Genomic DNA, 17,773 nt, shown 5'->3' on the forward strand with positions numbered 1-17,773 from the left:
GTATTGTTATTGGTTTATTATTGTCATGTATACCAAAATACAGTGAGAAACTTTGTTTTGCGTGCTATCCAGGCCAATCATACCAAGCATGAGCACATCAGATAGTAAAAAAGAAGAAAATAAGAGTGCAAAATATACACCAATCAGCCAAAACATTATGACCTGATGATACAAAACATTATGACCACTTGCCTAATATGCTGTTGGTCCTCTGTGTGCAGCCCCATACACAGCAGGGTGCTATGTGAAATTTTCTGTGACTTGTGCCACAGCAGACCTTCTGTCGGTTCAGACCAGACGAGATAGCCTTTGTTGCCCTCGCGCATCGATGAGCCTTGGGTGCCCAACACCCTGTTGCCGCTTTGCAGATGATACAAAGCTGGGTGGTAGTGTGAGCTGTGAGGAAGATGCTATGAGGTTGCAGGGTGACTTGGACAGGTTGTGTGAGTGGGCGGATGCTTGGCAGATGCAGTTTAATGTGGATAAGTGTGAGGTTATCCACTTTGGTGGTAAGAATAGGAAGGCAGAGTATTATCTGAATGGTGTCAAGTTAGGAACAGGGGATGTACTACGAGATCTGGGTGTCCTAGTGCATCAGTCACTGAAAGGAAGCATGCAGGTACAGCAGGCAGTGAAGAAAGCCAATGGAATGTTGGCCTTCATAACAAGAGTAGTTGAGTATAGGAGCAAAGAGGTCCTTCTGCAGTTGTACAGGGCCCTAGTGAGACCGCACCTGGAATACTACTGTGCAGTTTTGGTCTCCAAATTTGAGGAAGGATATTCTTGCTATTGAGGGCGTGCAGCGTAGGTTTACTAGGTTAATTCCCGGAATGGCGGGACTATTATATGTTGAAAGACTGGAGCGACTAGGCTTGTATACACTGGAATTTAGAAGGATGAGACGAGATCTTATCGAAACGTATAAGATTATTAAAGGGTTGGACACGTTAGAGGCAGGAAACATGTTCCCAATGTTGGGGGAGTCTAGAACAAGGGGCCACAGTTTAAGAATAAGGGGTAGGCCATTTAGAACTGAGATGAGGAAAAACTTTTTCAGTCAGAGAGTTGTGAATCTGTGGAATTCTCTGCCTCAGAAGGCAGTGGAGGCCAATTCTCTGAATGCATTCAAGAGAGAGCTGGATAGAGCTCTTAAGGATAGCAGAGTCAGGGGGTATGGGGAGAAGGCAGGAACGGGGTACTGATTGAGAATGATCAGCCATGATCACATTGAATGGCGGTGCTGGCTCGAAGGGCCGAATGGCCTCCTCCTGCACCTATTGTCTATTGTGGTTATTCCCTCCTCGGACCACTGTCGGTCGATACCACTGCTGAGCGGGAGCACCCCACAAGCCTTGCCTTTTCAGAGATGCTCTGATCCAGTCGTCTGGCCATAACAATTTGGCCTTCGTCAAAGTCGCTCAGGTCTTTACTACTGCCCATTTCTCCTGCATCCAACACATCAACTTCAAGAACTGACTGTTCACTTGCTGCCTAATATATCCCACCCCTTGACAGGTGCCATTGTAACAAGATAATCAATGTTATTCACTTCACCTGTCAGTGATCATAATGTTTTGGCTGATCGGTGTAGTGTTACAGCTATAAACTGCAGATTATAAAAAGTGTAAAGGCCGCAACGAGTTGGATTGGAAGTTCAGTAACTCATCACGAGAATAGTGGACTGTCTTGTGTTCACAACACTCTGCAATTTCTTACAGTCTTGGGCAGAATAGCTGCCATAGCAGGCTGTGATGAATATTGATAGAATGCACTCTTTGTGGACATGCAGAAATTGGTAAGAGTTGTTGGAGAAATGCCTTAGCTTTCTGAGGAGGTGGAGGCATTGGTGTGCTTTCTTGGCCATAACATCAAATTGGTTGGAACCAGGACAAATTGTTGGTAATATTTACACCTAGGTACTTGAAGTTCTCTTCAGCACCATTGATAAGACGGTGTACTCCACCCTGCTTAGGGTGTTTCTGTCTCCCGGATCCTCTCAATATCCGTTGAACTGGATTCTAACAAAAGTTTGCAGCTTTATAAAATGCAGAACAGCAAGAAGCAAAGCTGACCTTCATGCCATCTTCCTGCTAAAAGGTTGAGACCCGCCCAGATGGGTTGCCTCCTCCTTTCATCATTATGTTATTTTTCTTTGTGGGTTTCTGAAACCCCTGAGAATATCGAAATGTCATTCCTGTAATGCACTCCGCATACAGTAACAATGTTGTTCCGTTTTTCGTTCTGATACAAACATGAAACTGCTGGTATCAAAGAGTTAAACCCATGACTGTTGTTCCACCTGCTCCAAACTTAATCTATTGGTTGCTTCTGAATACAGTTACTGGTTAAAGTTGCTGAAGTCTAATGAATTCAAAATGCTAATATTTTTCAATTCCTTTTTTCCTACAACAGTATTCCTTGTATCAGACTTGTCCTAAGGAGCAGAATTCCCTCCACCTCTCCTCAACTAATGAAATTAGAGTAGAACATTTATTTTAATCACAATTTTATTTTCTGTTCAAACTACTCAATGTAGATCTTCATATAACATACATATGTTTCTCTGTATACATTATGTAGATTTGAGCACCTCAGGTTGCTGTTTTCATTTGGCTGTGTCGTTGAAGTAGAATTTCCCCAGTGTAATTTTGACAATCAGCTTGAGTGCATAGTGACCTCTTGTAAAGAGCCTAAATCTGACCCGCAAGGCAACACAAAACACCTGTCAAATTCACTTAACAGCTGCCTTGGATACAGGAACAGCTTATAGCAGTGGGATGAAGAGACAGCCAATTACAAGGCTCCTTTCCAGGAATACCAAAGTTAACATTTTCTTTTACATGAGATGCAATGTTTGTAATGTTCATCAACGTCAGCGTTACAAGGAAACCAGGCCAATGTTGGCTTGTTCTAAGGAAGCACTTCATCCCTACAAAGTACCCTCACAATGTTAAGCCAACTTGATTCATTACCCAATTACTAAAAGGTCTGGATAACACAAATTAAAACAAAATTCTGATGAGCATTTTAGCAAAACTAGATACAAAATGCTGGAGTTATTCAGCGGGACAGGCAGCATCTCTGGAGAGAAGGAATGGGTGACATTTTGGGCAGAGACCCTGTACAACATTGGTGCTTTATTCACATGATTCAATGCTACATTAGCACAGTCTGGAGCAATCTTTGCAGCAGCATTGATATGTAAGATGCAAATAGGGAGATTGCCAAGGATGATACTTATATGTACTTCAAGAGGACATTTGATCTTGCTTCGTGTAAGTTATATTACTAAAATGAAAGTGCATGGAATTGGAGGCAACTGATTGACGTGGACAAGGAATCGATTGATTTACAGAAAAATGACATGAGATGTCATGGATTTGTATTCCAATTGTCAAAATGTGATAAATATCTCTCAGTCACCTGTACTACTAGGTCGTAAAGCAAGTACTGTACTTTAGAACCTGTACCATAGAATCCGCTCAGGGCCAGATTAAGTTAATGGGCAAAACCGAAGCAGCTGTATTCAATGTGGGGACAACTGAGGTCAAGACTTGAGAATCAAGAAAGGTCAACGTACTTTCTAAATAGTCAAAAGCTTTGATTTGAGAAGGAGCCTAGAAGTTTAGCGTTCCAGGTACAGATAAAATGAAACTGGTGAACAACACAAAAATAATCAAACTTGAGTATAAGAGTTGGATGGTTATATTACAGATGTACAAGACAGAGGTGAAACTGTGCCTGGAGTATTGTGGGCAGTTCTGGGCACCACACCAAAGGAGATATTAAGCCACAGAGGGTGTAGAAAAGAATCACATGGATGTTGCCAGGACTGGAAGCTTTAGAATTATAAGGAGAGACTGGATAAACTAGGAGTGTTGACTGATGCAATTATAAAGAAAGCACATCAAACCCTCTACTTCCTGAGGAGATTACAGAGATTTGGTATGTCAAAGAGGATTCTCTTGAACTTCTTCAGGTGTACAGTAGGCAACTTGAATGCTCAGGAGCGAAGAAGACTGCAAAAAGCTATGAACACTGCCCAGTCCATCACTGGCTCTGGCCTTCCCACCATCGAAGGCCGGAATCCCGGAATCACTGCCTCAAAAAGGCAGCCAGCATCATCAGAGACCCGCGCCACCCTCATTTCACCCTTGCCATGTGGCACCGTAAGTGGAAGCCTCACCAACAGCCTGTCTCGTCCCTTCTTTTGTTGTTTTTAGTGTTTTATTTGTATGTTTTAGTGTATCTCTTGTATTATGTGGGGGGACGGGACGGGGACGGGACGGGACTGTTGACTGATGTCTGAAGAAGAGTCTCGACCCGAAACATCACCCATTCCTTCTCTCCAGAGATGCTGCCTGTCCCGCTGAGTTACTCCAGTATTTTCTGTCTACTTTCGATTTAAACCAGCAGATGCTGGTTTAAATCGAAAGTAGACAGAAAATGCTATGTGTATTTGTGAGCATGTGTATGTATACACTCACTGAACTTTTTTTCTCTCTCGTTTATTATATTGTTTACAGTGTACTGTGTTTACATATTTTGTTGTGCTGCTGCAAGTAAGAATGTCATTGTTCTATCTGGGACACATGACAATAAAACACTGTTGACTATCTTGCTTTCTCTGAGGCAAAGAAGGTTGGGACGTAACCTTATAAAGGTTTATAAAATCATGAAGGACATAGATTAGATGAATGATGACAGTCTTTTCCCACGATAGAGGAGTCTAAAACTAGAGGGCATCGGTTTAAGGTGAGACGAGAAAAGGGGACATGAGGGTCAAGATTTCCACACAGGGGCGTCCAGTCTTTTTATGAACTGCTCTCTGCCCCTGCCCCCCCAGTTCTTAACGCCCCGCTGAGGGGAAAAGATTTGCTGAGGCCATTGAGCTGAAACATTAGATGTGTGTTTCTCTCCAGAGATGTTGTCTGACCTGCTGAGCGTCTCCAATATATTTTGTATTTCTGTGCAGTATCCATCCAGTCCAGTTTGAGAACAGTCTCTATTATCACCATAACATCAAAATCCCATGTGGTTATTTTCATTTGCAACTCAATAACGCTCTTTTCTATTATTGTGTCATTTCACGCTTGCAGAGTCAAGCTCTTGTAGTCACCTTGTATTTCATCTTGGTCTCATCCCACTAATATTGTATTCTTTTCTTCTCTATTGCTAATTGTTAATCATGTTTCCTTTCTAAATGTATGTGCTGATTTCAATTTCTCTGCCAAATCAACTTAAACACTGTTGAAAGTTTTGATGAAAGGTCTTCATGCTGAAACGTTGACCTGGTTTATTTTTCCAGCATAATGGAATACGCTGTACTTGCCTGGAATCATGCTGAATACGTTTGATACCATGTAGGACATAGATGACATTGGATTAACATCTATTTCACTAACTAGAGGATTTATTCCCTCCATCCCCGCATGTATAATTTACAAAATCCTTTCCAGTTACTTGCAAAGGCTACTCTTGAGAGCATCTCCCAAATCCAAGACTTTAAAAGTAGCAGGTATTTAGGAACACTATCACATGTAGATTTCGCTGCAAGTTGCACACCACCCGGATTGGAAATATATTACCATTCCTTCATTTTCACTAGATCTAGATCTTAAACCTCCTACCCCGAACCACTGTGAGAGTACATTCATTGGAAAGACAGATTCATGCTCAGGAATGGTTTAGAGGGATATGGGCCAAATGAGTTGGCGAAAGGCCTGTTTCTTTGCTGCATCTACACCTCGGACTTCAGATACAACCCGGACTCCTGCCACCTGCAGAGGTTTTCGGATGGCTATGCAATTGTGGGTTGCATCATGAGGGGAGGGAAGCTGAATACAGAGGTGCAGTCAACGACTTTGTTGAGTGGTGTGGGGTGAATCACCTGCAGCTCAACACCGACAAGACCAAGGAGTTAGTGATGGACTTTAGGAGGAGAGGAACACCCCTGTCCCCTGTCTCCATCAAGTAGGGTGCTTCTGGAGCCATCATAGCAAGCAATTCACTTCTACCTGGTCTTAAAATGTTCCATTTGTGAAAATAATAACCTCTGTGAAATTTAAATTAAATCGGAAGTTGTTTGGGTGGTCCACTGGCAGCTCGAGGTTGGAGGGCTATATCCTCTATGTGCATATGGCAGCTATTCGAATAGGATCCATTAATGAATGTAACATATATTAGCTGCCTTTAGTGTTTATTGTACATATTAGTGCTATGTTCTAGTGAGTCCTTTTTGTTCAGATGTGTTTAAAACAACATAAGGCAGCTTTTTTGGAGTTTAAATATGTGCACAATAATAGCTGCCATATATATATTTTTTGCAAGTTTTTTGTGAATTTCATAGAAATACATGTGGTTTTACAGTTGGTGCTTTCCCATACAAATTGATAATTGATGATATTTGGTTTATTTTCCAATTCTGTGAAAGATTAAGTCAAGTCTATTTTTAGTGTGCTGGAAAGTACATTTCCAAAAGCTTGACAATGGGAATATCTAATTGCATGAGTGTGGAAATTCCCCAGTCTATTTTTAGTGATAGGGACTGCAAGCCTTATTGTGTTGAAGTGAATTGGGATTATTTATCATTTTCATCCCTGCTTTTGCATCTTGTGATCCTTCTCGCTTTCATTTGCCTATTGAGAAATAAAGTTTTACACAGCTGAAAATGGATGAACAATCAACTGGAAATCAAGCACCGTCAACTCCGCCATCAGATCTAGCACACCTACATCTGCTGCAAAGGTAACACGTAAAACAGCTGAAATCTTTGGTCTTGGAAGTGGAATTACATCTTCAGATGCAGAAATCACCGGTTCACGTCTGCCAACATGTTGCCAAGTACTACGTTCTTTGATGTATCACCCTCAGGAGGGAGTCTCAGAATCCCGAACTAGAACTGAAGCTGCAAAAATTGTTCATGCCAAAGTTCTTCCCTTTTATGGAAAAGCAAACATTCCAGTGATTTCTGAGATCAAGGCTTGTCAGAAGATGATAAATTGTTAGATGAAAATGCAAAAGTCAGGGCCATACCAATTGCACGCAGAACAGCACCAGCTAGTCTTGCTAAGCTCAAACAAATGGACACTGAACTTAATGCCTTTCAATTATGGCCACCAAATGCTGAGAAGTTGATAAAAAATCAAGAAGATCTTCAATTTCTTCAATCAATGAAGACAGATCGTACCACATCGTTCGGATCTAGTGACAAGGTACTTGCTGGAAGAATGCAGTGCAAGGAAGCACATACAAATGCTGAAGCAAAAAGAAAGGAAAAAACTCACCAAGAGATGGTTGATTTAGCTTCAACTAGTTGTGTTGTGAAATTTGGCACCTTTGATATGAACTGTGAACTACTGCCATACCAGGTACTTAGATTCAAACTGTGGATTTTCAATTTGTTTATTATTGAAGTACTTTAATACATGTTATTGGTTCTCTCAAAATTTGAAAAAGCTATTTTTTAATTATGTCAATATCTATCAAATAGCTGCCTCATGCTTAATTTTGTGGATATGAGCAGTGAAATGATTCAATGTAACCTTAAATAGGGCAAATATGCAGAATGATTATACAGGAGCTATTATTTTTCAGAGTAACACATTGCATAAATATAGCTGCCTTTTGCATAAAATGATAAACTTGCAATACAATTTTGATTGGCTCGTGGACCCTCTAGGCAATAATTGATTTCATCCAATTTTGAATGAGTGGTCCATTTAGGGGCTCCAGAAGCACCCTACCATCAAGGTGTGGATGTGCAGTTTACTAAGGAGTGCAAGTACCTCGGAGTTTACCTGGACAGTAAACTGTAATGGTCCAGGAACGCTGAGGCACTGTATTTGAAGGGACAGAGCCGGCTGTACTTTCTAAGGAGGCTCCACTCTTTCAACGTCTGCAGTAAAATGCTGCAGATGTTCTATCAATCGGTGGGGGCCAGTGCCATCTTCTTCACTGTTGTGTGCTGCAGTAGCAGGGCAAAGGCCGCTGACACCAACAGAATGAACAAGTTCATCAGGAAGGCTGGCTCCATCCTGGGGGTGGAGTTGGATTCATTGGAGATGGTCTTGGAGGGGAGGATGATCCTCAAAGTGCGGAACATCTTGGACAATGCAGCTCACCCCCTCCATGACTCACTGAGGAGCACCTTTGGCAACAGACTCATTTCACCAAGATGCAGCACAGAACGCCGCAGGAGATCCTCCTTCCCTGTGGCTATCAAACTGTACAACTCCTCCCCCTTCCGTCGTGCGGTAGACTGACTCCCCTCTCCCCCCCCACCCCCATCCACTTCTCCCCAATTCTGGACTTTCCACTTGTCGCTTTAATTTCATGTTTCATGTATCTTGTGTTTCATGACTGTTGGCAGACCAATTTCCCTCCTGGGATAAATAAAGTTCTATCGCATCGTATCATATCGTATAACTCCATGAATCTAGGATTTCTGCAATCAACGGTGAACAACTACGAGAGATGGAGGATAAATACGAGCCTCACTGGCACTGCCCACATCCGACAATTGATAAAATAGCTAGCATTTTATTGAACTTTCTCCAACAGATCGAGCTAAATTTGATTCTTAAGTTTGAGTGTTTTTATTATTTTTCTTCAGAAGATGTCTGACATGGTAACAGAAGATATTCAAGAAATCTCTCACCCAGAAGGTAAAGGTACCATTATTTAAACTATTAGAAAGTCGTGTAAGTATATTATCATAGTTGAAGCAAATGTTAACAAGTAATGGTAAATAGGAACAAGGAGTTTGAGAACAAGGAAGCATGTAGTTAAGAAACAAAACCTCAACATAAGATGCAATCTGCAAATTACCATCTTTGGAGATAATTTGAATGTAGTTGAAACTATAATGTTATTGAAAGAGTTGCAATAAATCTATTTTAAAGTTAACACGTGAACCTGAGGTATATTTTTTATAACCTTTTGTTGTAAGCTTATAACAGAACTATTGTAGCAATTTTACTGATTTTGGATAACATCTTTAAACCTGATGGCTTTTATGTGTCCCTTCATTACTATCAGATGCTGAGACAGTTCCCACTATAACTGATGCTCCAGATATTCCAGACAAGAGCAATGTGGCAGACTCTGTTCAGGAGCCCATTGATGAGAAACAGCTCAGCTCACATGGAGTTACTGGTAGGAACAATTATCATGATAAAGAACCTAACTGGTCTTAGATTTTTTTGTCTTTTTCCACTCTCCCAACTTTTGCAGTTTGTCAAAGGAAGACGGGGGGAAATAAACATAGGTATTTTGGCAGTGCTTAGCCTTTGTAAGGAATCTAGGAAATTAACATATGAGCTGAAGACAGATATGTGCGGAAAGATAGGCCAGTATTGATCCTTTAACTCAATTTACTAACCATGTGTAATGTGGGATGTTATTAAATGGCTCTGAAAAACCAAGTGGATGATATCTATTTCCTTCGTCAACTTAAGCAAAGTTGCAGCATGGTGGTACAGCAGTAGATTTGCTGCATTACAGTGCCAGAGCCCGGGTTCGATCCTGACTGCGGGTGCTGTCTATATGTATTTTGTACGTTCTCCCTGTGACCTGCGTGGGCTTTCTCTGGGTCCTCCAGTTTCCTCCCACACTCCAAAGACGTACATGTTTGTAGGTTAATGGGCTTCTGTAAACTGTCCCTAATGTATGTAGGATAGTGTTAGTGTTCGGCTATCGCTGGTCGTTGTGGACTCGGTGGGCCGAAGGGCCTGTGTCTGCGCTGTATCGCTAAGCTAAACTATAAGAAAATAACTGCAGATGCTGGTACAAATCGAAGGTATTTATTCACAAAATGCTGGAGGAACTCAGCAGGTCAGGCAGCAACTCGAGAGAAGGAATGGGTGACGTTTCGGGTCGAGACCCTTCTTCAGAAGAAGTCTTCCTACTCCAGCATTTTGTGAATAAATACCTTCGCTAAGCTAAACGAAGTCATTTCATTAAAAAATTCTATGATTGGTCAGGCATTATTTGCCAAAAGATATCCTTGCTGCCTCTTTTTAATCGACTCTGCACCAATTACCTATGAATATGTTCCTAATTATTATTTTTAAAAGTTTTACACAACTACTTAAACTAATTGGATTGTTAATATCTGGATGTTTTTACATACCCTTTCGAACAAGGATTGATGACATTTTTGAGTCCTGGGCTAGGTCCACATCTCTGTAATTTCTTATAGTCTTAGATGGAGCTGTTTCCAAACCAATTCATTACAACAGATCCAGCAATGACTGTGCCTCGTTGAGTTGGAATCATATTGACTAAGAAAGTTTCCCCTCTTTGTTCTTTACTTGAACACCATTCCAGTTAATATTGAGGAGTTAAAATCCAAAATATTGGTGGCTGGATCCTCAGCTACCTGGGGCTTAAGATATGTATGTATGAATTAACATGCTCTCCATCACCACCCCTTTCCGCCTTCCACAGAGACCAGTTACATCATCCCATCCCCACCCCTTTCTACTTTCTGCAGAGATTGCTCCTCTGCAACTCTGGTTCATTCATCCCTTCCCACCCAAAGCACACCCTCCCCAGGTACTATCTCTTGCAGCCACAGGAGATGTATCACCTGTCTCTATACCTCCTCCATCCAGGAACCTAGCAGTCCTTCCAGGTGAGACGGAGGTTTATATGCACCTCCTCTAACCTCATCTACTGCATCTGGTGTTCTCGATCGGGTTTCCTGTACATCAGTGAGACCAAGTGTAGACACGGCAACCGTTTCACCGAACATTTGTGCTCGGTCTGCCAAGGCCCACTGAATCTCCCAATTGCTAACGATTTAACTCGGCTCCCCATTCCCATACCTCCTTTCTGTCCTGGGCCTCCTCCATTGCCAGAGTGAGGTCACACGGAAACTGGAGAAATAGCACCTCATATTCCGCTTGGGTAGCTTGCAACCCAATGGGATGAACATTGAATTCTCCAATTTTAGGTAAATACAACCCTTCTTCCCCTCCTCCTCTGTGCTCCACTTAGACTTACTCCTATTTTTCCCTCCCTCTCCCCTTCCACCAACATTCCTTCCTTTAGCTTCATAATTCACAACTCTTCAATCCTTTTTCTCACACCTTATGCCTTTTCCTTTCTGTTCTTTGTCTAACTATGTGGTATCAAAACTCCTCTTACCTGTGTGCACCTACTACTTTTTAGCCTTTACCCTGTCCCTTCTCTCTTTCATTTTCTTTCCCTCCATTTCATTTTGTCTGCTCAGTTGAACCCCATATTCTTGATTTACCTATGGTCCAAAATCCTCGAATATATTTAATGTCAGAATCCAAAGTCTTGTATAGTTATATCAAGTTTTTCTCATTTATATATTTCATACGTTTTATAACAACTTGCATTTACTATGTAGGAAGGAACTGCAGGTGCTGGTTTATATTGGATAGACATAAAATGTTGAAATAACTCAGCTTGTCAAGCAGCACATCTGGAGAACAAGAATAGGTGACAATAGGACTCAAAACCGTCAACAATCCTTGTTCAAAAGGGTCTTTAAAGACATTCAGATATTCAGTCTGAAGAAGGGTCTCGACCCGAAACGTCATCCATTCCTTCTCTCCCGAGATGCTGCCTGACCTTCTGAGTTACTCCAGCATTTTGTGAATAAATACCTCCAGATATTAACGATCCAATTAGTTTAAGTAGTTGTGTAAAACTTTTAGAAATAACAATTAGGAACATATTCATAGGTAATTGGTGCAGAGAGTCAATTAAAAGAGGCAGCAAGGATATTTTTTGGCAAATAATGCCTGAACAATCATAGAATTTTAAAATTAAATGACATGGTTTAGTTTAGAGATACAGTGCAGAAACAGGTCGCAACCCTTCTTCAGACCTATCTTACATTTATCTTGTCTGTGTGTATGGTGACCTTCTGTGCTTATTGTGCAGAGGCACTCAGATCTCTTTGACTATATCATTTAATTGTGTATTTTATTCTTCCGACAAAAGCATATAAGGTCATATTTTCTCACATGATATTCCACCCATTGACTTTTGACACTCAGTTAGCCTGTCTCTATGTCTTTACAGATACGCCATGATCAATGGTGTGAGACACCTTGTGGCAGCTTCAGTGCCTTCTCCTGTGACTGCCAAATCTAGCTCCATTAAAGTTAATCATTCTAGCATTACTGACCAGCAAAGTATTTCTAGGCATCTCATAACTTAACTTTCCCACCTGTTTTTGTAACGTCAGCAAATGTAGATCATTTATGCTCAGTCATTTTATTCTTTCGCATTAATATAATTTGTCAATAACCTCAGTCAATCTACTAGTTACATCGTAGCTTGAAAGTGTCTATTTTGACTTGCTCTGCTTTTTTACCGTTAATCAACTGACTTCCAAAAGTAATACGCAATGCTTAACCTGTGAACCCTTATTCTTGTGCAGTGATCTTTTATATGGCATTTTACCAAATGCCTTTTGAAAATCCAAATTCATTACATTCACAAAATTTGCACATTTTATCTAAATTACTGGTTGCCTCCTCAAAAACTGTAATATATTTATTAAATAGAATTTTATTTTCATAAATCCATATTGATTCTTTCTAATCCTGTTATTCTTTTCAGTTATTGTCTGCTAGTATTCAATAATAATGACACGACTAATGGCATGCCATTTTATCCTTCACTACTTTCGTGACCAGAACTATTGGACTTTCTGTTTTCCAAAACAATTTGAGGAGCCGCAAAAACAAGCTCAGCTTGCAGACTTTTGTTTGCACTTGCTGTTCATCGGATTTTGTATTGGGTTTTGTGGTCTGACCTTACTTATGCCACTTCCAGACTGTCAGTAATCTAAGTCTTTTACTTGTTGAACATTAAGTGATTAGCAGCAACACTCCTGGAAACCCCCATGTACATGTCACCAATGAGAGCCTTGAGTGGTTTAAACCTGCGTCATACTTGATTTAACCACTAGCTTGTTCTCATTGCACCTTGAGTGATGGCACAGGCAGGGTGGAAACTTTTATATACAGTTCTCAACTTATCCTGAAAAAAGCCGAAACTATCATGACAGAAATTATTTTGAAAATGCACTCGAGTGATTTATTTGTTACAGTTCGAATAGATTCATAAGCTTTGATTAACAATATTTTAAAAAACTTTTTTAATGTTAGCTTGAGTCATTTAATGGGAAAGTCCTGAATCCCTAATCACTGGATTGTGAGCTTGGGCGATTTTGCCAACAAGGAGATGCAGTGGGTGTAGGGCAACATGCGGAAGGCCCAGGTAAGTGCAGTGCTTGAAGGGCACCCACCTGAGGCGGGGATCCCTGCATTGACTCCACAGGTTGAGCAGTTATTTTCAAGGTATATTGACGCTCAGCTAACAGACAGCATAAAAAGTTCAATGGTAGAATAGATGGCAAATGGTCTGAAGTTTCTGGACTTCTGTCCCCTTTGTTCCTTCTTTGAATATTGGAGATATATTTGTTATTTCCCTATCTTTTGGAACCATTCCTGAATCTGGGGAGTTTTGGAACATTTTCAGCCACTAATAGCTGGGATGAAGTCCATCAAGACCCGGAGACATCAGCCCAAAGTTCCAACAATTTGTTCAGTAAAATTTCTCTGGTGCTTTTAATATTCCTGAATTTCTCCCTGCATTCCAGTTCCTGACATACAGAGCTATATTTGGGCTAGACACAAACTGCTGGAGTAACTCAGCGGGACAGGCAGCATCTCTGGAGAGAAGGAATGAGTGACATTTCCGGTCGAGACCCTTCTTCAGATATATTTGCTGCTTATTTCCTCTGCATTGAATGTAGGTGGTTTATATTGGATGTATGTCCCTTCTGTGTTTGCAAAGACTCGTCTGTGCCTTCCTAGATGCCCCAATGGCCCTGTCAAGCTCCACATTTAGTAAAGGCTGTGAATCCTGCATAGCAGTCCTGAGCCACCTCAGCATCCACAGAGCCAGATGGCAGTAAGTCATCCTACCACTTGAGGAACTTCCTTATGTGAAGAAGGTTTCTAACTTTGTGTGGTGCTTGGCTCCAACGACAGAGAGACAAATAGGAATGGTGTTAAACATTACTCTGTTTATGTGAATGCTCAAATGGACATGAGGAAATTGCCCGTCCCGTTGAAAATCTTCCTATAATCAAGTTGACAGTCAATGTTTTTTCCCCTGGAGTGCAGTGTCAGGCCTGCAGGAAAGATGTGCTTGCTTACTGGAGCTGGTGGAGCATGATTGGAGCTTTGGTACTGCAGTGTTAAAAAAAATACTGATGTTGCTCATCTATCCTGAATATATATTTGGAGCATTTTGCAAAGACAATAATATCTTTACAATAGTTCTTTGAGGTGCTTGCTGTAGGTTCTTCATTTTTCCAAAGTGTCTCCACGAACTATGAGGGGGAGTTTGGTAAAGGACCTTGGTCTAATGTCTTCTGAAGTCAGCCAAATTTGAGAAAGTGGGTTTTGCTGATCTTTGCGCTCTTTGGTGGGGAAGGCCGTGCAGACATTGGGGGCATTCTGTTGCATAACTTGACCGAGTATTACAAATCTTTACCTACAGCCAATCTTCAGCTCATATTATGGATACAATTTCACATCCTCCTAGCCCAACTCTTTCCTTCAATATTCCCTTCTCCGCTCTTCCATCTTCTTACTCTCCACTTTTATGATCACCTGTATCATTTCAACCCCTACCCATTTCTTTATCCACTCACCTGTTTGTTGATCACACTACCTTGATATCTTGGGCCCTTCTCTGCTTTATCCAGGGCCCAATATGTCCACAATCCACAACTGTGCTGCAGCCAGGCTTTACAGACCCTCCCCACCCACCCACCCCCCCTCCCCTTTGCTGCAATGCCAGTGGCACTTCCACATCTGCTAATCTCCCAAGCTAGGGGGACTGGTTAGGTCTTGCTGCTAGGAACAACTCTACACTCTGTGTGCTACAGTAATGATCTATATGTTGGGCAGCTTTTTGCGCAATGTAATGTTGGTGTTCAGCTAATCTTGTGGGGCAGAGGTTCGCAGATGTCACTGGGCTTTCTGGGTTTCTCTCGCATGCACTGGAAGAAGATGGACAGAAGGAAATACACCAACACATAAGCTACAAAATAAATATGGATCAGGGAATCATTTAAAGAAAGACACAATAGACTCCAGAATCTGGAATCCTGAGCAAAAAACAAAGTGCTGAAGGAACTTTGAAGCAACATCAGTGGGGTGGGAAATGGGTCTTCGACATTTCCGATGGGGATCATTGAGATTGAGAGTGCAGTGGGGAGATGGCAGTATAAGGAGGAACAGGAGTTGGGCACAATCTGGAAAACAACAGGTGAATCCAGTGAGGTGGAGTTGCTTGGCAGCTGGACAGGTGAGGAGGGGTTGTTTGACATTTGCCAATCAATCTCTCTTCACTGGGATCCATCTTTCATTCGCCAGCTCTTGTTGGAGAATTGAAGAAGGGTCCTGACAAGGGACATTGGTCCAAAAGCTTAGAACCCATGGGAACTAAGGTAAATTGGTAAAGTGGACTTGGCAATCGGAGACTAAGGTTGGTGGTGGAAGGTTGCTTTGAAAGCCTGTGATAAGTGACAGGGGTTGCTGCTTGGACCTTTATGTTTGTTATGTGCATTATTGATTTGGATGTGAATGGGATCAATATGATTGGAGATTCCACACCCTTGGTTCCAGAGCTCTCCGGGTAATCCATTTTGCCAGACCAACACAGGTCATGGAAGAATGGTACAATAATACACCTCTGATACACACTAATTATACCCTCCCATATCTTTAACGCACCATGGACTTCTAGAAACTTAAAACAACACAAATGACAACACAAAGTTATCAGTATGGATAGAAATGAGAAATTGTAAGGGTAAAAAGACCCTAATGGGAGTTATCTATAGGCCCCCAAACAGTAGCCTCGACATAGGGTGCAAGTTGAATCAGGAGATAAAATTGGCGTGTCAAAAATGTAATGCTACGGTGGTTATGGGAGATTTCAACATGCAGGTAGACTGGGAAAATCAGGTTGGAAATGGACCCCAGGAAAGAGAGTTTGTAGAGTGCCTTCGAGATGGATTCTTAGAACAGCTTGTACTGGAGCCTACCAGGGAGAAGGCAATTCTGGATTTAGTGTTGTGTAATGATCCTGATCTGATAAGGGAACTAGAGGTAAAAGAGCCATTAGGAGGCAGTGATCACAACATGATTAGTTTTACTCTGCAAATGGAAAGGCAGAAGGGAAAATCGGAAGTGTCGGTATTACAGTATAGCAAAGGGGATTACAGAGGCATGAGGCAGGAGCTGGCCAAAATTGACTGGAAGGAGGCCCTAGCAGGGAAGACGGTAGAACAGCAATGGCAGGTATTCCTGGGAATAATGTAGAGGTTGCAGGATCAATTTATTCCAAAGAGGTGGAAAGACTCTAAGGGGAGTAAGAGACACCTGTGGCTGACAAGGGAAGTCAGGGACAGCATAAAAATTAAGGAGAGGAAGTATAACATAGCAAAGAAGAGTGGGAAGACAGAGGATTGGGACTCTTTTAAAGAGCAACAAAAGTTAACTAAAAAGACCCTAATGGGAGTTATCAACTTATTTATATCGGCGAAATCAAGCGCAGGCTCGGCGATCGCTTCGCTGAACACCTGCGCTCGGTCCGCATTAACGCAACTGATCTCCCGGTGGCCCAGCACTTTAACTCCCCCTCCCATTCCCAGTCTGACCTCTCTGTCATGGGCCTCCTCCAGTGCCATAGTGAGGCCTGCCGGAAATTGGAGGAGCAGCACCTCATATTTCGCCTGGGCAGTTTGCGGCCCGGTGGTATGAACGTCGACTTCTCCAACTTCAGATAGTTCCTCTGTCCCTCCCTTCCCCTCCTCCTTCCCAGATCTCCCTCTATCTTCCTGTCTCCACCTATATCCTTCCTTTGTCCCACCCCCGACATCAGTCTGAAGAAGGGTCTCAACCCGAAACGTCACCCATTCCTTCTCTCCCGAGATGCTGCCTGACCTGCTGAGTTACTCCAGCATTTTGTGAATAAATCGATTTGTACCAGCATCTGCAGTTATTTTCTTGTATTAACTAAAAAGGCAATACGGGGAGAAAAGATGAGGTACGAGGGTAAACTAGCCAATAATATAAAGGAGGATAGCAAAAGTTTTTTTAGGTACGTGAAGAGGAAAAAAATAGTCAAGGCAAATGTGGGTCCCTTGAAGACAGAAACAGGGGAATTTATTATGGGGAACAAAGAAATGGCAGACGAGTTAAACCGTTACTTTGGATCTGTCTTCACTGAGGAAGATACACACAATCTCCCAAATGTTCTAGGGGCCGGAGAACCTAGGGTGATGGAGGAACTGAAGGAAATCCACATTAGGCAGGAAATGGTTTTGGGTAGACTGATGGGACTGAAGGCTGATAAATCCCCAGGGCCTGATGGTCTGCATCCCAGGGTACTTAAGGAGGTGGCTCTAGAAATAGTGGAAGCATTGGAGATCATTTTTCAATGTTCTATAGATTCAGGATCAGTTCCTGTGGATTGGAGGATAGCAAATGTTATCCCACTTTTTAAGAAAGGAGGGAGAGAGAAAACGGGTAATTATAGACCAGTTAGTCTGACATCAGTGGTGGGGAAGATGCTGGAGTCAATTATAAAAGACGAAATTGCTGAGCATTTGGATAGCAGTAACGGGATCATTCCGAGTCAGCATGGATTTACGAAGGGGAAATCATGCTTGACAAATCTACTGGAATTTTTTGAGGATGTAACT

The 17,773-nt window shown here is 41.9% G+C and overlaps 1 protein-coding gene across 1 annotated transcript in view; it reads left to right on the forward strand.

The window, feature by feature from the left end:
* The window catches only part of LOC144607663 (zinc finger protein Aiolos-like), a 97,378-nt gene that overhangs the window by 5,727 nt on the left and 73,878 nt on the right, over positions 1-17,773 (forward strand). Inside the window, exons 2-3 of the mRNA XM_078424658.1 lie at positions 8,615-8,666; positions 9,025-9,156. Of these exons, the coding sequence (XP_078280784.1) occupies positions 8,618-8,666; positions 9,025-9,156 (181 nt within the window). The 5' untranslated portion in view covers positions 8,615-8,617. The remainder of the gene's footprint in view (positions 1-8,614; positions 8,667-9,024; positions 9,157-17,773) is intronic.

Source organism: Rhinoraja longicauda, chromosome 29, assembly GCF_053455715.1.
Source record: "Rhinoraja longicauda isolate Sanriku21f chromosome 29, sRhiLon1.1, whole genome shotgun sequence".
Lineage (NCBI taxonomy): Eukaryota > Metazoa > Chordata > Chondrichthyes > Rajiformes > Arhynchobatidae > Rhinoraja > Rhinoraja longicauda.